Source organism: Thalassophryne amazonica, chromosome 12 (assembly GCF_902500255.1).
Source record: "Thalassophryne amazonica chromosome 12, fThaAma1.1, whole genome shotgun sequence".
NCBI lineage: Eukaryota > Metazoa > Chordata > Actinopteri > Batrachoidiformes > Batrachoididae > Thalassophryne > Thalassophryne amazonica.
In genome coordinates, this window is record NC_047114.1 from 67,440,857 (window position 1) to 67,464,011 (window position 23,155).

At 40.3% G+C, this 23,155-nt stretch overlaps 1 protein-coding gene across 2 annotated transcripts in view; it reads right to left on the minus strand.

Moving 5' to 3' along the window:
• The window catches only part of LOC117521852 (ephrin type-B receptor 1-B), a 667,735-nt gene that overhangs the window by 151,015 nt on the left and 493,565 nt on the right, over positions 1–23,155 (minus strand). For both annotated transcript variants that reach the window (XM_034183208.1, XM_034183207.1), the window contains exon 7: positions 7,308–7,470. In XM_034183208.1, coding sequence (XP_034039099.1) covers positions 7,308–7,470 — 163 coding nt within the window. The remainder of the gene's footprint in view (positions 1–7,307; positions 7,471–23,155) is intronic.

Below are 23,155 nucleotides of genomic sequence, written 5' to 3' on the forward strand. Positions count from 1 at the left end.
TCACTGAGATGTGTCCTTTTTGCGGATGATACAACTGTGTTCTGTAGCGGTGAAAATCTTGAACAGCTTCTGGACATAGTGGAGAAAGAACTGGAAAAATTTAAGGTTTGGTTTGACGCTAATAAGTTGTCACTCAACCTTGGGAAAACTAAATGTATTATATTTGGAAATAAACAGGCACCCAAATGTAAAAAATTTTAACTATTTAACTACCCAAATTTAACTATAAACAATAAGGAAATTGAGTTAGTAACAGAGAATAAATTTTTAGGTGTTATAATTGATAATAAACTTAGCTGGAAACCACAAATAAATTATGTGAAATCAAAATTGTCAAAAACTATAGCCATTTTGTATAAAGCCAAAGACCTACTGCCGCAAGAAGGGTTACTTACTTTATATCATTCTCTGATGGTACCATATATGACATATTGTGTTGAGTCATGGGGAAACACTTACAAATCAAATACCAATCCAATATTCCTTTTGCAAAAACGAGCCATACGAATCATCTGCAATAAACAATATCGTGAACCAACTCATTCTCTATTTGTGTCTTTAAATGTATTAAAATTCATTGATTTGGTCGATTACATTACAATTCAAACTTTATTTCGAGCAAAAAACCAAGCCTTACCGAGACATGTCCAGAGTCTGTTCCGATTGAGGGAATCCAGATATAGTTTAAGAGGTTGTGCAATTTTTATGAAACCACCAGTAAGAACAAATGTAAAGGGTTTTTGTGTGTCTGTGGATGGGGTGAGGAAATGGAACAAATGTTCAACAGAGGTTAGAATGAGTAGTACCTTAGTGAGATTTAAGAAACTACTCAAAAAGAACATTATGTCTAAGTATCATAAAGAAGCAAATATAATTTGATTTATATGGATTTACAATTTATAAGTGGGACTTATTGTATATTTGAATGTGTGGGTATGTATATGCGTATGTAGATATATAGATATGGGTAGGTGTATATGTATATGTATATAAGTGACTGTGTATATGTATGTATATATTTATGTTTGTAAAGTATATACGTATGTATATAGGTATATATGGCACAGCCCAAGCAGAGGGTCACCCCCAAGAGCCTGGTCTGCTTGAGGTTTCTTCCTTATAGGGAGTTTTTCCTCACCACAGTTGCCTAGTGCTTGCTCTGGGGGTTGGTAAGGTTAGTCCTTACTGGCGTAAAGTGCCTTGATTCGACTTTCTTATGATCTGGTAATATATAAATATAAGTGAATAGTATATTGATGTGTATGTCTGTGTGTCGACATGTAGTAGTGAATTTGTATTTATGTAAATATGACTGATAAGAATTGTTGGACTTGTACGAGCAGGGGTGGGCGCTAATAAGCTTTGCTTCAGCCCACACCCTTTCGGACTCACTAGTTTTGTCTGTGTTTGTTTGTGGAATTGTTAATTTTTTTCTATTTGAATATTTTGTGTGCCAAATTAAACTTTGTCAAACTTTGTCAAAACTTTGTCATATGCTCAGCATATTTGCGAGGGTTCCCTCTGGTGTTCCGGCTTCCTCCTACTTCCAAAGATGTGCCAGTTATGCTGAGTTTACACATAACGATGGCACGTCATGAATGCCACAAAGTATACATTCGGGACAGAGGCGTCAGGTTTCCTCAGGAACTGCTGCAACCTGTTACCACGTGCTACGATAAATGGCACATGTTGCTGGAGAAGTATCAGGAACCATTATGCACAGTCAAGAATAAAGTTCTGCATTATCGCGCGTAACAGTGCATCATGAAGTTCTGTCATGTTGTGAATGAGGCGAATTGTCTCCACACACACACCCATATTCATCCAACTGTCAGCTGCTGAACAATTCAGATTGCTCCAGTTTCTCCTCAACAGCCACAGCAGAAGAACTTTGTGACTGCATGCTTCGTTGGGCTCTGTGCCATGGAGTGGCATGGAGAGAGCCACATGAGTGGCTTCACGCAGCTCTCGTCTCGCTCGTTTTCCCAAACATCAGGCACATGCAGCAGGTGGAACACCTGCAGGAGCATGCTGAAGAGCACTGGAACGAGACTTTTAGCTGACTTGGCATCACTGTCCTCCTTCAGCATACTGCAACAATGAAACTGAATGCGGTGCAGCAGGGTTTAATTGTGCGCACGTCAGAGATGAACGCTGTCACGCTCTATCAAGGATCATCACTAATCAAGACAGATCAACACACTCAGTTGCGACCACCCTGACATGAGGCGAAATGAGGGTGGTGCGTAACATTCGTGGAAGATTTTTTGACAGCCAAAAACATGCTCCATGAAAATCACGAATATCATGAACCAACACGTGCTATTAAGAAACCTATTCAGATGCGTCAAGTCACGTTAAGAATGTCAGGAATGTGCCAAGAATTACATAATATGACATTGGTGACTAAATTGAGCATAGGTGTGAGTCAGAATTTGAATGAGTTAGTCTGTCTATTCAGTTGTTAAGTGTGACATAACGCATCACATAATTTTCAACTTCCGGGTCCAAACAAAAAAATGGGCGCATTGTCAGCTGTTTGTGGTCATTGGTCGTTTGCATCAGCTGAGCTTCTTTCGAAGTAAAACATCGTAAATATGCCACAGAGGTGTGTGCCAGAATGTGTCAATTGACTTGATTGCGGCCACATCACTGCCAGATTGCTTCCGCACTGGTGTGAAACTCCGCGGCGGTAGTGCGTTTTACCATCGAGATACATTGTGTATGTGGGATTGTTATTTGCTCTTCAGTTCCAGATTTAAGTAATTATTTGTTTGAATTTTGTTATATTTCTGTTGGTGGGACCTGATTGTGGCCTTCACCTATTCAGAGGGTTTGGTTAATTTCGCCCGGAAGTGACATAAAAACCAAATTAGCAGCAGCAGTACTGGGATCTCATCCGTACCAACACAAAGCTGGACGATGGGAAAAAATGATCCCACACAATGGCCAGATGTTCAATGAATATCATGATATTTATTCCTACGCCATAGACACACTAGGTATTTTTGTATTTTATATAATTTATGTCACATGTCTATTGTGAATTGCTGGTCTGCACTAGGAGGGGGACAGCTGCTGATTATTTCTCCCAAAGTAACGCATGATCGATGTGATGCATAATCGTCTTGGTGTTTCGTGACGGATTTTAATATACTTTCTCGCTTTGTTGGTACAACCCACTGCCTCGCATTGCTGAGGCACTAAAAAACAAAACAGTGGTGAAAATGAAAAAACTCGCATCAACTTACATTGTCCGCTATGGATTGTTTACACACCAGCCGCCGTTGCTAAGCATGTCGCTAAGACGTCAAAGGCAGAGTTCCTGGATATGTGACCAAGTCTATAGGTTGGAAACATCACCGGAACTGTCGTTTTATAGATTCCCAGCTGATGACAACCAGAAACAGAAGTGGCTACAACTGATCAGGTAGGTCTTCTACCCTGGCATTTTTGTTTCGATTTCTGACACTGTAGCGGCTCTTCCAACCATTTCTGAAATGAATCTCATCAATTTACATAACCATAAGTGTTTTGTTTGGACCCTGGAACAGATTTATCATGTGATGCATTACGTCAGAGCTCAACAGTCCCATATGTGTCAGCCTCGTGTTAAACTGGTGGCCTGCCCAGGCTGTACCCTGCTTCTTGCCAAATTACTGCTCGTCTCCAGTCCCCTGTGAGCCTTTACTGGAATAATCAGGTTAAGAAAATGAACACAGTTGTGCATTTGCAACATTTCTCCCTAAAAACATCCAAAAGAAGTGCAATTCACTGAATACTGCTTGGTCAATACCAACTTGTCATGTGCTGGATGTGACACCGCCAAAATGCACTGCACATTTTAAGAAGAAGTCTGCAAAGAAACTATTAGTTTGGCAGAGAGTTGAGGTTTCGACAAGTCATTTTGGGATTGGCAGTGGAAGGTGAGGTCGATATTTCAGTACAAGATGTTGCACTGAGTCTAATGCCGGCTTTTCTTCAGCGTCTGCTATTAATTGGCTTGACAAATGTTATTGCTATGGCAGGAAGCCAACAATGGTAGTGTAAGCGCATCTATGTGACTGAGCAAAGGTGTGCTCTATGTGTCTGAGGGAAAGATAATTTGAAACCTTGAGGGAGAGAAAAGACCATGACGGTGACACTGCATCTGCTCTACACAAGTAAATACCCACAATGATCACCTTTGTCATAATTATCGTCCTTCCCAGGTTCCCTTCCCGCAAAATCACAGCTGCCTCACTCATTGTTATCATCTAAATTATTACAATACAATGTGGAAATGTCACTCTTGTCTGTGATAAAGTCCAATCCAAAATATTTCCACAGTACTCCGTGACTGTGGAGCTGATGAGACAGAATGGTGTGCTTGAAGTGTTGAGTTTCACCTTTAATTAAACGGGTTTACAAAAAATATAGCAGGAATTATGACATTGTTATCAGTTGTCAGAGTCTATATAAGTTACTGGACTAAATATGAGGACTATTTTTTAGGACAATTATCATTTTTATAGCCATTTTTCTGGATGCATGCAAGTGACATATCTAAGTCACTGAATATGTCTTGGACTTCATTTACATTATTCATTAAGAAATACAAATAGTATGGGGCTGTATGGTAAATATGGCAAAATGACAAAAAAAAGTCACTGTTAAAATATTTATGGACCTGATCATATTTTATTCTGACTGATGAGTTTATATGATGCACTTCCTTTCAGATTCTGGCAGTCGATCTGCTGTGTGTAAGCCTGATCCTGTCGGGTCTAAGAAGCTAAGCAGTGCAGGACCTGGTGAGTACTTGGATGGGAGACCTTTTTGGAACACCAGCGGCTGTGTGTGTTTCACCAGGTAAAACTGGAGTTACGTCAGGAAGGGCATCCAGCGTAAAACGTGTGTCAACTACCAATGCGGATCTGGCTGTATCCACTGTGGTGACCCCGAACACAAAACGGGAGCAGCTGAATGCACGACAACAACAACAACAACTTCCTTTCAGATTCTGAATCAGTCTGATTGTTAATTGATTATTACAGTTGAAGATATATTATGGTTATGATTATACTTGTTTGTGCTAAGGCTAGCGGTTTATTTTCATGATATGCTGTTTGAACTAGTTTTATTATGTTTTCTCATTTTCTATGTAACCATTGTTGAAGTGCTGTGACCTGATGTGACTTTTATTCCTGTTGCTATGCTGTTGCTATGTAGATATGCTGAAGGAACAGTTCATTGTGCAAAATATGTTTGTAATACAAGAATGTGAAACTGAGGCGCTGGAGGGTAGATTAGAGAATTGTTGTTTTCAGTTAGTAAGGTCAGATAAAACCGTGAGCCATGTTAATATCTGTTGGGTGCACACACATAACTCTTAGGTAGTGCCGGAGAAAGGTGGGAAAACGGCGCTTGTCAAGAAGGCTGCCCGGAAGACCAATCAGATGACAGGACAACGTCTAAGATAGTCAGGCAATGTTAGTTTAGGGAGGGATAAAGAATTGTACAAAAAGCAAGCGAGAAACAAGGTTCTTTACTGGGCTATAGATTTACTCTGTCAGGCCTGTCTTGAACCCACCAGAACTTCTGTTGTTACAGTTACTTGACTCAGTATCTTATTAAAACTGTGACGAGGTCCAGCTGAGCAATGGTCTGAATCCTAGTCTTCTCTTCTCATTAAATGAAAGTACAAGGACGAGTGAGGTAAACTGTTTGATATTTACATGTTGATGTTTTGGGTTCATAGTTGTGTGATACTGTGGTTAAAAAAGGTCCGCTCCAACACAGTCCATGGAAACGTAGCTCCTGATCTCTGATCTTTCAACCTCAGGACCAAGGGGCAAATACTGACCACCAATCCAGACAAACAGATAGACAAACTGAAACATCATCTTCTCTCCTTGATGAGGTCCAAAGATCCTGACCTTTAATTCTGATTGCTGAACAAATCAAGCAACATTAATACAGATTCAAAGGAATCAGAATCAGAGACAAAAAAAAAAAAAATCAATGGCAAAATCCACTCTTTGACAGGGACGCACACCAACATTTAATCAACTTCTCCTTCACCCAATGCCTACCAAATTTAATTGAAATGTGTTCATTTGCTTTTGAGACATCCTGCTGACAAGAAAAACAAATGAACTAATTACATAGAAATGCTTCAAAGAAGGCCATTTTTAACTGTGACAAAGCGGTGTGTCAAGTTCACGTCTGCTCACGAATGTGATGTAGCACATGTTTTGATTTGATGATGTAATGTGTTGTGTGCGTACCATCTAATGTGTGCAAAAACAACCATAACATAAATGAAGCAAGACTGTGAGCTAGTTGAGGCAGGCAACTTGCCATATTACCACAATTACTACAAACCTCCTATGAGAACACTTTCTCTGCATGATCTACTAAACACTCCCTCCAAATTGGGCTCTGCAAGACACAAATTTCCCAGCACCCCCCTTTGCCTGTCCAACTGTACCCCTACTGAATACACATTGCTGCTGCTGCTGCTTGGCTATGCCCACTAGCATGCACCAGTGAGATCAGACTGGGGAATATGTGCTTATCTAATCATCATTCCCCAATATCGTAAGTAGTCATCTGCAGAGAGTGATGAGGTTGGACCCGACATACCAAACTTTAACTACATTTTGCTTCTACAGTCTTATCAAAGAAACCCTTCTAGACCCCTTGAGATTTTCCAAGGTAAAGACGAGGTTTCAAACCATGACAATTTGGGGTGCCTACCCGTGAAAGTGAAAAAAAAAATGGCAGTGACATCATAACCTGTGGCAGAGGTGAAACAATTTTTTACACACTGTCCAATTGAGGGGGTATTAGCAAGCCTCTCAAACCCTTACAACACACACACACACACACACACACACACACACACACACACACACACACACACACACACCACACACACACACACACACACACACACAAATAAATCACATCAACTTCTAATTGCAGCTATGCACTCTGGGACACCTCTCCAGCAACAGAAGGGTGAAAAAAACAATTAGCCAAGCATTTTGGATCAAGCACAGCTAGTTGCGCAAACAAAAGGCTGCATATTCGAAGCACCCACACATACTTAAACCCGACCTTGAAGGAAATTAATTTAGCAGTTGAAACAGAAGTGCAATCACACACTGCAGTTCCTCACTATCTCACCTATTAATGCAACACCAAATACAAAGAGAGATGCCAGTAAAGAGGTGCGTGTGTGCATGTGAGAGAGGAAGTGTGATGGAGAAGTGGAGACAAGCGAGACACAGAGCTGTTTCTCCTGGCTCGGCGATCCTTACCATCTGTGAGGGTTTGGAAGCACATCTTGCTGCTGTATTTGCCAAAGCCCGCCACCGTCCGTGCCCGCACCTGCACCACGTACACTGTACCCGGCCTGAGGCCCTCCACGCGTGCGGTGTTAGTTTGGCTCCGCAGGATGGTGGAGTTAATCTCTGCGTGGTCCTGGAGGGAGCAGCAAACACAGTGACAAGGTCAGCGGTGACAAATCATTCACAGAAGAAGTAAGTCATAAAGTGCGAAGATGTACAGTGAAGAAATGCATTGGTAAAAGAAGATCCCGGAGGGAGACAGCAAGAGATGGCAATCTCATCCAACATCATGTATTCAGGAAACCATATGGAAGAGTGGGCTGAATCTGTAGGAAATCAGTTCATGTTGTATATTTTATTTGGTCCAAACCAGAGAAACAGGAAATGTAATGTACTTCTGATAAACAACATTGACAGAGAGTGAATGAAAGCAGCAGAGAATGGATGATAAGAGCAGTGAAGCTCTCTCTAGGCAGTTTGTAAAGAGCTTGTTTAAAAATCAGCTTGAAATGAAAACCAGTCTTGTTTTTGTGTTGATGCTTGAAATGTGATACTGTCAAATAAAGTGCTTATTTCAATGTACCAACCTGTTGATCCAAAAAATAGTTCCATTATTATGTCTGCGAAGGATATAATAAAATCACTGGCGTGTATTTATTTGTCTGTCTGTCTCTTATTAGGATCACGTCAAAACTACTGCACAGATTTTGACAAAATTTTCACCACAAACAGATATTAACCCCCATTAAATTTTAGAGGTGATCCAGATCTGGATTCTGGATCAAGATTTCACTTTATATAGGATTTGAAGGATTACGTCAAAAAACCTACTTCATGGATTCTCACAAAAAAAATTTTCACTACAGATAGATATTAGGTCATGGAAGACTGCACTGAATTTTGGAGGTGATCTGGATCCGGATCCAGATTATAGATCAGGATTTCACTTTGTAGACTTTCAAAACCACTTAATGGATACAATATCACAATGTAATACAAAGATCAGGAAGACACTATTTTGTTTCAGCTTGGGAATTAAACATCAGATTGCAACATCTTGATCAGTTGGACCATTCTGGATCAGTATGCAAATATTGCACTGTGCTGTGGAATCCGGATCTACGTAAATCCAGGTCACGATGTGAATCACATGTTTTATATTGAGTCCGTGTCAACTGTTGGCGGATGTCAGAAATCTCAGAATGCTGTTGTTGTTTATGATTTGGGCCTAGTGTTGAGCAGGTTTTCGTGATTACCAATCTCGTTTCCCATCTTGAAGGTCTTGGGTTATATTCTCCAACAAATCCTGGTTTATTTCACTGTGACACTTGCACGTTCATCCCAGCAGTTCTGTTTCTGCCCAACAACAAAGATGTAAAGAATGGGCTTCCAATCCCGTTGCTGCCTTTGAGGACAGAGCAGATGGGTCTGTGGGTTAGGAGCTGCACTACCAACATACAGGCCAAGGTTCAAGTCCAGGTTCATGCCTCACACTGCCTTTGATGTGTTTTTGGGTACATCCCCTCATCTACATTGGTCAGTCTACCCAGCTATAAATGGGTACTGGCCTTGTCTAGGACTGGTGCCCCATCTATGGAAATTGGACACTCATCCACGTCACACTATGGCACCTGAGGATTAGCATGGGCCTGATGAGCTCCAAAGCCTATACAGAACTTTTGGATTCTGACTCGAGGAACATGATGTTCGTAAGCAAGACGTTTTCTGCATAGACGGTATATATATTGGGCTAGTGTTAATTTCATCATTGGAGACGAGATGAAATATATGTATCAACGGCCACTTTTTTGACTAAGACGAGACAATGACAACACTGCGTCAGTGTTCTAAAACACCGATGAAAACAATATTAACATGTATTATTGTTGAAGACAAAAGACAAGCCTAAAATGTTTTGCATGAAATAAAAACTGAAATGTAATCTCTTCATTTTCATAGACATAGGTGTTGTCTTCCTCCAAATCTGGGTAGATTTTTTTTGTCTTATAATTTTGACTTCAATTTAGTTTTAGTTTATTTGATGAGTGACAATGAGTATGACAATAATTGTTGATGTACAGCAATTGTATGTATAAGCAGAATATCCATATGTCACAAACCCTCCTGTGTAAGGTGAATTGGAATATTGCACTGTATAAATAAAAGAAAACCTCTGCCAATGACACCTGCGCTGTACTGTGGACTGTTTTTGTCATGTGTATTTAGGGGCCAGCCTGTCCTTCTGAAGAATCCACATCAGATGTTTTTTTGCAAACCAATTTCCTGCAGACTAATTTCTTCATTGTGACAATCTCTGGATTGTGCATCAGTCACTGGAGCAGGACAGAAGTGATGTCATAGATGCTGGAGAAAGATATGACAGTGTTGTTGAGATGTAATCACGTGGTTGGTCAATTGTGCCGCATATGTCACTGTATCGACTCTGCAGCATTGAAACACTGGACATACTGACAGACTTTTTGTACAACATACATAGTTAATTTTAGCGAGAAAAAATTAATGCACTGGGAAGAATTTGGTGAGCTTTGTCAGAGTAACGTCAGCTCTGTTATAGTGATAAAGCAATTTGTTCATCTGTAATTAGTCATTTTGATTTTGATAGAACTGATTTCAGGGCAGCACGGTGGCTTAGTGGTTAGCACTGTTGCCTCACAGCGAGAAGGTCATGGGTTCAATTCCCGTGGCCTTTCTGTGTGGAGTTTGCATGTTCTCCTCGTGTTTGCGTGGGTTTCCTCTGGGTGCTCCGGTTTCCTCCCACATCCAAAGACATGCGGGTTAGGTGGATTGGGATCTTTAAATTGTCCGTAGGTGTGTGTGTGTGTGTGGGTGTGTCTGTGTTTGTTTGTCTGTTTGTGGCCTTGCGACAGACTGGCGTCCTGTCCTGCGCTCCATGGCTGCTGGGATAGGCTCCAGCCCCCCACGACCCTTAAATGGACTAAGCGGTAGAAGATGAATGAATGAATGAATAGAACTGATTTCATTTGTAATTCTGTTTGAACTGGGACCAATTATATTCCCAGGAGAGAAAAAATGTACAAAATTTCCAGTGAATAGCAACTGTTTATTTTTTCAGTTGGACTTTTGCCTATCGTGCCTAGAAATTTTGGTCAATACAAATAAACCAGTATTTAATGCGGCCCATAACCTTGATATTTACTAGAGGTGTAATAAAAAAACAATATGACTTGAAAATTGATTTTAAAGTGATAAATACGACTATATTGATACAGGGATCCATGAATCAATCTAAATGTACTGTGAACTGGTCAATGAATCGATGCACTTTCTGGTATTTTATATGATGCTGAACCCAGTGAACAAATAAATTGCAGAAATCTACCACAAGCACTTTCTTGGAACAAATAGCAAAATATGCAAGAGCTCAAAATATAAGTAATTTCCTTTGGCTTTTCCCTTTTTTATTCAGGGTCACTATAGGTGATCCAAGATGGATCTGCATGCTGAATTGGAACAAGTTTTATCCTGAATGCCCTTCCTAAAGCAACACAACATTACAAGGAGAAGGGGCACTGGGAACCTTCTGCTCTTGAAATCAGCACACTAACTGCTTGGTCACCACACTGGTACATGACTACATATTGCTCATACTGTATATAGTGAAGAATTTACTTTCCAAAATCATTACTGCAATTTTCCTGTTGTATGGCAAGCCTTGCTTGTCACATTGTTGTACAAAAGCTTCAGATATCTGTCGCTGAGATAGATGATGACTGGAGTGCAGTTTTAAGCAGAAACAAGGTGATAATCAGTGAATAGCTGCTGACGCTCCGAAATAACGCATGCGCAGTGAAGGCAGGGGGACCGATCTGTAGGGGGGACAGTTCGGTCAGCAAAACCGGTGTCATAGACCGAATGGTCTGCCCCTAAAAATAGGTCCGCCCTGCCTTCATTGTGCATGCATTATTTCAGAGCTCAGCAGCTCGTCTGAGACAGTTTCTTCACCCAAAGCGATCAAATGGATTAACGGGATTATTAACCATCAGATGACAATGTAAAACCCCTTAAATCATTCTAAAGTCAGTTTTAAGCAGAAATGAAGTGATACTCTGTGACGCTTTGAAATGACCAACGCGCAGTGAACGCATCAGTTAGCATCTCGTGTAGCTGTGGTGCTCTGATCGCTTCCTTGGTCTTTTATGATGAAATAATGCTGAATTTATGTGGAATTGATTGTTGTACAAAAGCTTCAGATATCTGTTGCTGAGATAGATGATGACTGGAGTGCAGTTTGAAGCAGAAATGAGGTGATAATCAGTGAATGGCGGCTAAATGATGCAAGCACAGTGAAGGCAGGGCGGACCGATTTTTCGGGGGGACCGTTCGGTGGGTGACACCGACTGCTGACGTGAAAAACCGAGGTCCCCTAGCAGCTTGCAGCTGTGTTTGTAGTTATTCAAAGACAACATGAAAGGGCCGTTTGGTCTTTAATAATGACAACGAGCGGCAGGTTTTTCATCAGTTTAAGCTCAAATACACAACAGAACAAGAGAGACACAACACAGGCGCACACAAACATAAATATGTTAAATCAAGGCAATAATATCTCACAAATTACAAAGAGAAATGCTTGCTTTTGAACAGATACATAACAACATTCCATAATTGTCTCTTCAGATGTACTTTTGAGACAGTTTAATTATGGTAAGAAGGTTGCCTTTTATGTATAACAGCAGGATACCAACGCAAAACAGTTATTTACTTGTTAAAAAAAAAGGAAGTAGTAAGAATCAGTATGTTGTAAAATTCAATTAATTTATTGTCTCTGTAGGCAAACATACCCCCTTATTTCAATCTCAGCATCTATATTTGTGTCCCTGCTTACAAAGCATATCCAAATGTACAGTATGGACATATGGCTTCATTTCTGCGAGTTGTATGGCCATCCATTATGTCCGTGTGAGGTTTGGACGGTGGGGCCAGCCCTCCAGATCCTCCAGCTCCGTCTTGCTCTCTACAGGCTCAAGAGAGGCAGCCAGGCAGTTTGCTGCAGTGTAGGTTTGGGCTTGCTGGAGGTATCTGCTATGGGGATCAGTAATTACTTAGGGCTGTCACCTTCCCATAACCCAGAGTGAATATGACAGCTAGAAAATAAGACTGCACCTACAATCCACCCACCGCTGCAGGCTGCTGATAGCTGGATGCAGACATCCTGCAAACAGGGGGGCGGGGGACAGTTGGACATGAAGGTGCAAAACTCTTTCTGTCAGTAAAACAGTGTAAGTAAAAGGGGCACGCTGTTCTGTAAACTTGGCAAACTTGCTACTGTTTAACGCCAGACAATGCCCATCATTACACGCATGACTAGTCTGGGTAAACAGGAATAAAAAGTAGTGGAAAATGTATCATGGCAAATAAGAAATAAAAAAGCAAGGGAGGAAGAGAATGGAAGATGGCAGGATGAGATAAACTCCAGGCAGAAGAAACCCACATCGAAATCATTATCTAATCCGACTGGTGTAATTGAATCATACCGGTTGCGCCGTCATTGAGCAGATGAGGTAAACACAGCTATGAAACCAGCCCCCCCCCCCCCCTCCCCCCCCCCCCCCCCCCCCCCCCCCCCCCCCCCCCGAATAATGATGTGTGCAATCACATTAGCTCTTATTGGACACTCTGAGCCTGATGATAACAAATGCTCTGCTTTGCCTAAGACGGGAGAACATCACGCCAACAGGCATTTATGTAATGCTAGAAATGCTTAGAAATGGAATGCTGGATGCAAGCATTTTAGAGAATCTAATCGTTTCACAGACCTTTTGTCCACTGGATCAAAAACTGACACATTGTCTATGAACTGCACAGTCACTGAATTATAAAACTTCAAAGCAGCAGCTTGTGCATTTGGAAGTGCTGGCACCGAACAGAAGACTCAAAGCCCCATGAGAGGAACTGAACAACCGTCACCTATTCAGCTGTTGGGACACGGTTCAGTGCACTGGGCCCGCTTGGAGTTAGGATTTGCCTCCTGCTATCAGCCCTTCTGCATATCTCAGGACCTCGCCCCCATATGTTGAGTTTGAATGGAAGACAGGTGAGCGGACAGATGGCAGAACGCCAGTAGGGAAGCAGGCATCCCTTGGGAGCGCACCAAGTAGGAATGGCTCTAACACGCTGCCAGTCAAATGGGGATTATTTGACCCAGACACACACACACACACACATCTGCCACTAAAAACTAAGCTGGCATTTGGTTGTAAGGCGGGTGTGTGACAGCCAATAGAACTCATGCCAAGTGGGACTTCCAGCAATGAGAGGTCCTCTCCTGCTGCCAGTCAAATGGAGATTAGCAGGACCACACCCCAACTCACTAAATAAAGTGAGACTTGCAGGTGGGAAGACAGATGGCAGAACAGCCCATCAAAAACAATGCCAAGGGTGACAGACAGAAAACACTGCAGGGACGTTTGGAGGGAAAACTTACCAATATACTGCTGGGGTAAACAAACTTCTCCAATGCAGCAACCTAGACTGAGATCCATGTGTAAAGCAGATATTCACAGACGTATTTCCCTGGACCAGTTTCACTGAAACTATTCCTTGGATTTATTTTACAGAACTTCTTATACTGGATTTATGACATTAGTACTGGACCTATAATAATCCTATTACTGGATTACACTGTATGTCTAGCAATGCTTACAGCATTCTGTTATTTTGTAGTTGCTAATTTTTTCCATACAGCTTCTGTTACCCAACCTCCCCCCTTCCCCAAGCTGACTGATGAAGGAGAGGTCTCTCTTTGAATTTCTTCTCTACCATTTTACATTTTGTCAAAGAGGTTTTTCAGTGTTGTTTTTGGATCACTAGACCTGTAAAAGCCCCCCCCCCCGGACATGACACATATCTGTCCAGAGTTTGCGGTACGTTCAGTGAAAATAATCATAATGTTAAAATGATTTTTTCTGTGATACTAGAAATCAATTTTTATGTTCTGGTGAACATCTTTAGGTGCACACTGCCTTCAATTGTAGTCCTAGGGCCCTCAGCCATTTTTGACTCAATCAGTACACCTAAAATGATTAAACGCCACTTACTATTCAGCATTAGCATACAACAGCCTATAGAAAAAAAAATCATGATAATGTTCCAAGAGTGGCAGCTATAGCCAGGAAGGCTATGTAATAATCCATAGATATCTGCCACCTGCTGAATAGTTAGTGGATGCTGGATTGATGCTGGAATAGGAGCAGGTGTGTTTTATCACTGAGAAAGAACATTTCTACACAGAAATGTAGTAACTCAGAAAAGAGTGCAGGCGATGGACAAGCAAGGCACACAGTTAATGGGATCTGTGAGAGAGACACTGTTTCTGCAGAGACATGTACTAAATCTGTGGTCTAAACTGTTATTTTCTGATTGTTCAACACTGGTTACATTCTAAAACTCAAGTAACATTGAAATATATCAACACAAACCCCGTAGAAAGGATTCTGTATGAATCAGGCACTTCTTCATTCTCTCTTTCTCTCTCAATATGTGTGGATTTGAAGGTGCATATATCTTGAAATGAGCTCGTTTGTCATTTTCTTTCATTTCTAAAGTCGAGTTCGAGTGGCTACCAAGGCCTGCATGCTTAATGATCTACAACTATTCTGGCAAATGGTTTTGAACTAATCCACAAAATGCTATATACTGTATAAGAAAAAATGTAAACAGCTCTGCTGCCATTCCAGAAAATTATTTATACAATTTTCATATCTTTTTGATAAATTCTGCAGTGGTTTTCAATTAGGAATTAGCTCAATGTTATTCCAATTTGCTATATGCACCAAAAAATGGCTCCACTTGTGATTATGAGCCACAGAACCACTTTTGGTGTCATTTAACACCATTTGTTTTTCATGTGCTCTCATATTTGCAACCCATTCTAATCTCGAGTGACTGCTAGTGGCACGCTTTGGTGTGAAACCAGTGAATTAGGACCTTGCATACTGCATGTTCCCCAAAACAACAATATATGAGTTCCAAGCAGCCAAGCAAGCCTATAATACGCTCATCACCATCACTGATAATAACAGTTAAGTGAGAAGTACAGTCTGAATAAAAAATGTGACTCAACAATTAATCCACACGAGATACTAATAGAAATGTGTGCATGTGTGTGGATGAGTATGTGTGCATGTGTGCAAATGCGTGTGTGTGTGAGTGCGCACATAAGTTTCAAAAATGTCAGCCACCCAAAATGGACAGCATGGCCACCTGGCACAAAGACAGGCATGGTGCGACACCATGTGTCCTCTTCACAGGCTCATGCACGCACGCACAAGCGCACACTCACATAGAAAGGAAAAACGGGTGTGTAGAAGAGAAAACAAAAGTTACTATTATGTTTGCAAAATGGGGATGAAAGAAGCAAATGGCTGCTATTAACACTCCTGATTACAATGCATTGCTTATGATGAAAAAAAAAATATATATATATATATATATATATATATATATATATATATATATAGGCTCTCTCTGAGTCGAGTTGGACTTTCTTGTGCAATGCAAATAATTGCCATTATCTCATGAATTATGGTCATAACACACAATGGTAATTACTTTTGCAGGGAGTGAAAATTTGATTAAAAGTTAAGATTAAAGCCCATTAAAGAATCTTAATCATTCAGGGAAATTACTTATCTGAATTAAAAAAAAAAGCAACAGCTTTCCAGTCATTGTAATTTTGGAGAGCGACACACAATCACTTAAAGGGGCCTACTGGGCAAAATTTATTTGAAATCAACTCATGGTTTCATGGTAGCCATCATCCAAGTTCCACTATTCTTTGTGTTTACAACTAAAAACTTCCTCACTCAAACAAAATGTAACCCTGAATCAGTTTGTTTTGGACTTCCATGACATATGTCACAGACATCCACATCTAAAGTCTTGTTTAACCCTCTGGGGTCTGAGGGCATTTTTTTTGGACAGTTCACTCGCCTGGCATAAATGTTTTATTATTGCTGTTAACAGCTCTCCCTGCATCCCACAATCAAGTTTTATGTCTCTTTCTTTTTCAGGACAACCTGTGCTTTCATAATATATATGTTTTTGTTGTGTTTTATAAGTGTAATAAAGGTTTACAATCAAAAATAAGGAAGAAAAAAGTAAAGCGGGAAAATAATTTTCCACACATACGAGGTCTATTAGAAAAGTATCCGACCTTATTATTTTTTTCAAAAACCAAATGGATTTGAATCACGTGTGATTACATCAGACATGCTTGAACCCTCGTGGGCATGCGAGAGTTTTTTCACGCCTGTCGGTTACGTCATTCGCCTGTGGGCAGTCTTTGAGTGAGGAGTCGTCACCCGCTCGTCGATTTTTTTTCATTGTTTAGGAATGGCTCAGAGACTGTTGCTTTGTTTGATAAAAATTTTTTCAAAACTGTAAGGCACAACTGAGTGGACACCATTCAATAAATTCAGCTGGTTTTCGGTAAAAATTTTAACGGCTGATGAGAGATTTTGGTCTGGTAGTGTCGCTTTAAGGACGGTCCACGGCGCCTGACGGCGATCTGCGCTTCAAGGCGGCAGCGTCTCGCCGTTTCAAGTTGAAAACTTCCACATTTCAGGCTCTGTTGACGCAGTAAGTCGTCAGAGAACAGAGAACTTTCAGAAGAAGTCGGCATGAGGAGTTTATTCGGACATTCCATTGTTAACGGTCATTTTGTAATGAAAGAACGTGCGGGCAGAGTCACATGTCGGGCTGGACCCGACCGCGGGGGGTCGCGGCAGGAAAAACACCTCCGTTGGAAATCTTAACGGGCAAGTTGGAACATGCCCAAGCTGTTAAACAATTTCTCAGTTACTCACTTGTTGAAAGCCATTAAAAGCCGCCTGAATTCTACAAATGGTTTTCAACATGGAGGTGTTTTTCCTGTCGCGGCGCACACAGATTTGCCGAGTCGTCACGGAAATGACTCGACGAATTTGCGCGTACGTCTTTCATTAAAAAAATGTCCTTAAACAGTGGAATGTCCGCATAAATTCCTCATGCCGGCCTCTTCTGAATCTTCTCTGTTCTCTCACGATGTCCTGGGTGAATTAAGCCTTAAATTAGGATGTTTTCAGCTCGAAACAGGCCGACGACAGCGCCTGGAAGCGCTGCAGGACGTCCCGCTCCGTGGGAAGTCCTTACACCGACAGAAACACCCCATAATCTCTCATCAGCCGTTAAACTTTTCACAGAAAACCAGCTTAATTTCTCGAATAATGTCCACTCGGATATTCCTCACAGGTCCAGAAAAATTTTTGATAAAGCAACGCGCGCCGTCTCGAGCAGCGTGTGAAACAAAGGAATTCAGCCGAGAGGGCGGGACCACATCTCACTCAAGGCCTGCCCACAGGGAAATGACGTCACCGACACGCGTGAAAAAACTCACGCATGCGCACGAGGGTTCAAGCATGATTGGTGTAATCGCATGTCATTCAAATCCATATAGTTAAAAAAAAATAAAAGGGTCGGTTTATTATCTAAGAGACCTCGTATTTATTCAAAATACACAGCAAACTATAATAAACAACTGTTGTGACACTTTATAAAGGTAATTTGAGGTCTTGTGTGAAAGACTGTACAACAAAAAGGTTCACACAAACACAAATGCACATTTTGAACAATATATATAAAATGGTTTATGTGTTTTTTGTCTTCATGGTAAAAGCAACAGAGTTGTCCAGTAACATTCACATGCAAACTAGTGGAGCAATCCTGATAGTTACACACTCTTTGTTTGAGCACGTGAGATTGTCATCAGAGGCTCTCCGTCTGCTTTCCGTGATCGCTGTGCATAATGGTGCAGGGCACATTTGGAGCCCAATAGTATGTACTAATTGGAACACCCAGGGGGCTATTCAAACGGGCCAACTAGTAACATATCACTCCTGAAAATGATCTTTGGCTTTTCACATGAGGTGAATCTGCCCTATGATTGGATTTTGGAAAGCCATGTGACAGTGAACCAATTCCGATTGGACACTCACATTGCGCATGTCATCACACAGCTTATATGAGGATTCCAAAGATGGCCAATGGCTGGCTCGAAAGTCTGCAGAGTTGCCTTTTCAGCAAAAAGTAAGTTCCTATCTCATATCATTAAAAAGTTATTTATAATTTAGTAAAGCTTGGTCTTAGCTGTCGTATACGAAGGCGTCGGCCCAAAAGGGTTAATCTATGGCATGCCCACTTACTGTTGGAGACAGAGACAGAACCTAGTTAGTGAGCGTAGCAACCTGCAGCTCTTTTCCATTTAAAGTGACAGAAACAAGGCAATTCTTAGTGAGCTGGAAATTTAGTTTTAGGATGCATCATCTTTGTGTTTGTGTAGTGTTTTTGCTACTTGAGACACACACCGACTCATATCAGCCTTCTGAAAAGGGAATGCAATACACACAAAAAACAAAAATAGTACAAAACAGCACGTCAAGGGGTTATTTGGCTCATAATCACAGGGAAACCAATTTGGTGCTCTATAGCACCAATGCTGCCCTTTGGCACCTTTAAATTCTAAGTGCCACACCAGAGAGCTGAGCTTAAAAATATTAACAAAATTTTAATGGAAACTCTTTTGGTGCATTCAAATCACCACTAACACTATCGAGGAGAAGTGATTGAGTGAGACGGGAGACAAAGAAGGGGAAAAGCACAATCTGAATACCTCAGACTGGGGACTAAGGGAGTGTAGCAGCAAGTCCTGATCCATTAAAAATGAAAACCTGTCCCAACAACATCTGCGTGTGACTACAACGGCACTGTGGTCTCCTCTGAAAGCTGGCAGGGAGATAAGAAAATAATAATTAATGTATTCATCTCATTTCTCTTGACAAATTATATGTGGAGGAGAGAAGGAAGTTCCGAGTGCTAAAAATGCATACGGTGCCTCCGGTCACTGCGCTGCGGATCCTGATAAAACGCTGATAAAATACTGCTGCCATCCAGAACAGATAGAACTGGACTTGTGCTGATGCTCAAACACACTATGTGACACACAGTCGCACACGGAGTCATCAGTAACCAGAGCCAGTGGCTGCTCTCCTCCAGCCTTAATGGAGGGCCTGACCTCCGCTATGCTGAGTTATTTCCACCCTCCCCAAATTTTACAGGGAGCCAGTGGAGAAAGCCTTCTGAGGAAAATGGAGAAAACGACGGCGTGGGATTCCACTTCTTTCTCTGAAAACCTTTAATTCATTTCATCTCGCTTCCCAATTTGCAGGGCCCAGGACCGCTTACTCCGTAATGAGAAGGTGGGTTGAAGAAGCAAGTGAAGGCTGTTGAGAGAGCTGCCTCCAGCCATCGCTGCCAAATTCAGGTGAAACTTGTCAAAATGTGGCCTTTTTAAAGTTTTTGTTGCTTGGCAGTCAAAACTGTCAGAGTGGATGAGCATGCTAAGATACACTGAGGTAAAACTTTTGAGACTGTTGAGTGGGAGCCACGAAACACATGAGTTTAAGAAATTAATAGCTATGACTATCTCGAAACAGTTAGATAAAAGCAAAAAATAAATAAAGACATTTTGTAATATTAAATGCCTGTTATAAAGTCACTTTGCAACAATAAGCAACATTTACTTTTGCATTATATTGTACATAAAAATAAGATGTATCTCTTTTAACAGAAAGACATACAAAAAAGTAAGTTTGGAATTCAAAGTCTGAATGTTCTACAGAGATTCTATTCAACACAAAGTTCAGCAACAACGGATTTAAGTTATTTGTCACTGTATTGTGTTATTGTATTATTATTACTATTGCTATTATTAACATAGTAGGTGTTAATGAACACCTAAAGTGTTGTCTTGTTATTGTGTTATTTGTTATGTTGCTACTGCATTGTATTGTTATTACTAGGGATGAAATTATTCAAGTAACTCAAATAATTCGATTACAAAAAATATATGAGACAAATTCTGTGCCTCAAAGCTTTGTTTAGCATTGTAGTACATATGCCAGGCCTGTGTGTGGCGTTGTAACGTCCCCAGAAAAACAAACAGAAGAAGACTAGAGCATGCATGAGGTGTGTAAGAGCTAATCAAATTAGCATAATAGCTACAGCTTTCCAACACGACACAGCGTTTTAGGAGAAAAACGGTCAAGGCTGATCATCTGAAATAGCATTTAACTGTGCATTTAAAGTGAAGCAGTGTGTTTGGCTATTTGCGTGGTGATCAGTGGCCGCCTCTCTCTGCCTGGTGTGAGCGGCTCAGCACTGCCCTCACAGCTCCTTCCCCGGCCACACTGACAGTCTCTGGAAGAAGTCCGCTCTTCCTTCTGTGTTTTGCTCAGACTTGCACTGAGTGTTTTGCTTTTTAACTTTCGCTTTTTTGGGCAACACACAATGCTTCACAAACACGGTAACTCAAATAAAATAATAATAATAATAATAATAATAATAATAAAAACTGACTGCGAGGGTTGCATGTTCAACCTCCAGCTGAAATGCATAGGCTGAATCGGAGAGAAAGAGGGATTAAAAAAAAAAAAATCATGCAGGGACCCAGTTTACCAACCTTAAAAAAAAACAAAAAACAAACAAAAAAAAACCTCTTAAAATGGTAAAATTTTACGAGTTGGGGAAAACAGAAAGCCACATTCCATCGCCATTTCAGAAGACTTTGGTCCAGCTTTGGCGGAGCTCCTGACACCAGGAAAGATCCAAAAGGAAAACAGAAAGGGATACACTAAATTTGACAATCTGTGTGATGACGCAGCGACATTGTGCCACCCTGACATGGAAAACGTATTTGGAATCATCTTTATAATATTTATATTGTAATGGCTTGGTAAAACAGTTGCATGTTCATTCCTTCATATGAGTATCTGTAAAATTATGCTTATTATAGATTTAACATCTCCTCATAATTGTGCAGATGTGACGCAATGACTTCAGTGGCACACTGTTTTTGCATTGTTTGCGCAATGGTTACGTGTAGTTCACAAAATTAATGCATGCCAGAGATTTTGAACATTTCAAAATTTTCTTTGCACATTTACACGCAGCTGCACACATTTTACAATGGTTTACAATGAGTTTACTTTCTGGCACGGCAGATTGCGTACCAGTGCGGTGATCAAATTCGTGCACGTGTCAAGATACCTTTAAGCATTCTGTGTTTTGTTTTTTGGGATTAATTTTTTTGTTTGTTTCCTTTGTGTTTTTTTATTGTGTTGTTGTTTTGTGTTGTTACTGTTGTGTGACCTTCATTATTAGGTTGTGATTATGCTATTTTATTCCACTTGCTGTAAAGGCCCAAAGGCGAACATAGGATTATATTTTTTCATGCATGTGTGTGTCTGTCCCCCAATCTCAATTCTCTTTTGTTCCCCTTCCCCTTGCCCTACCCCTACACCTACCCCTTTAAAGCAAGGGGTAAGGCGAAGGGGTATCCCTCTAGCCCTATGAATTGAGAAACCCCTCCGCCTTAGGAGAAAAAAAAAACTGCCTGTGTCAAACTGCCGTCTTCACTGTTTGTTAACATGGCAACTGAAATGCAACTTGTTGCAGTAGCCCAGGGGTGGCCAAGTTCGGTCCTCGAGAGCCACCTTCCTGACACTCTTAGTTGTCTCCCTGCTCCAACACACCTGAATCCAATGAAAGGCTCATTAAAAGTCTGATAACGAGTCTTGCTCTTTTTATTTTCTCGCCTTGCAAAGAAATAGAAGAAGTCGCAGATTGCTTTGACACACTGCAATCATGTCATGTTAATTAATTTGTAATTTATAATAATAATAATAATAATAATAATAATAATAATAATAATAATAATAATTAATAGCATTATTAATTAATTAGTAATAATTAATGTTAATAATACTAATAATAACACTATGTAACACAATTTTTGTTCCTGGCTTCTAAGTGTTATATTTCAACTGCTTATGTCTAAAGTCTATGGAAAAATGACTACATTCAGCACAAACTTTGATTTTATTATTTATTTATTTATTTTTTACGTTCTAGAAAGTTCTAAAAGTTTCTTGAAATTTCTAGATAATTCTGGAAACTTCTAGAAAATTCTGGACAGTTCTAGCAGTTAAAGAATATTCTAGAAGACTACTCAGTAGTAGTGAAGGCGAATCGAGAATATTCTTGAAAACAGACAAATTTCAAAATATCATTGTCCTGATCACAGAAGCAAAGTTTCTGTGGAATAACAGCTATTTTCTATTTATTTAAGGCATAACAGGTTAGGAAAACACACTGTGTACCCAGGAAGAAAACAAAAATAAAAATTTGTTACATAGTGTAATTAATCAATAATAGCAATAATTAATATTGTTTGATTAATCATTAATTGATTGATTAGTAATTAAATAATTAGTAATTAAAATAATTAAATGCTTGAAATATATCAGTCTGTGTGCAATGAATGTATACAAGTTTCACTTTTTGAATGGAATTACTGAAATAAATCAACTTTTTTATGATATTCTAATTATATGACCAGCACCTGTATGTATGTTATGGGCTGTATCTAGTTCTCTTAACATTATATTTCTTTTTCAAATTCTCCTATTTGTTTGCATCCAGCCCTAATTACTTTAGAAATTTCCTTGACGTCTATTAGGACGTCAGGTTATGTGTTACACATATATGTGTGTGTATATAGTTTCCAACTTACTCCCATTGGTGAAACTTCTCATTTTCTGCCCAAAGCGAATTAGGAGACTAGTGTGTTCAGGGCTCCCTGTTTGTTTACAAAATACAGATCTGTTACAGACCTTGAAATCCAACAGCAGGGATTGATATTATCCAATGATTTATGAACATACGAGGTCTGTCCATAAAGTATA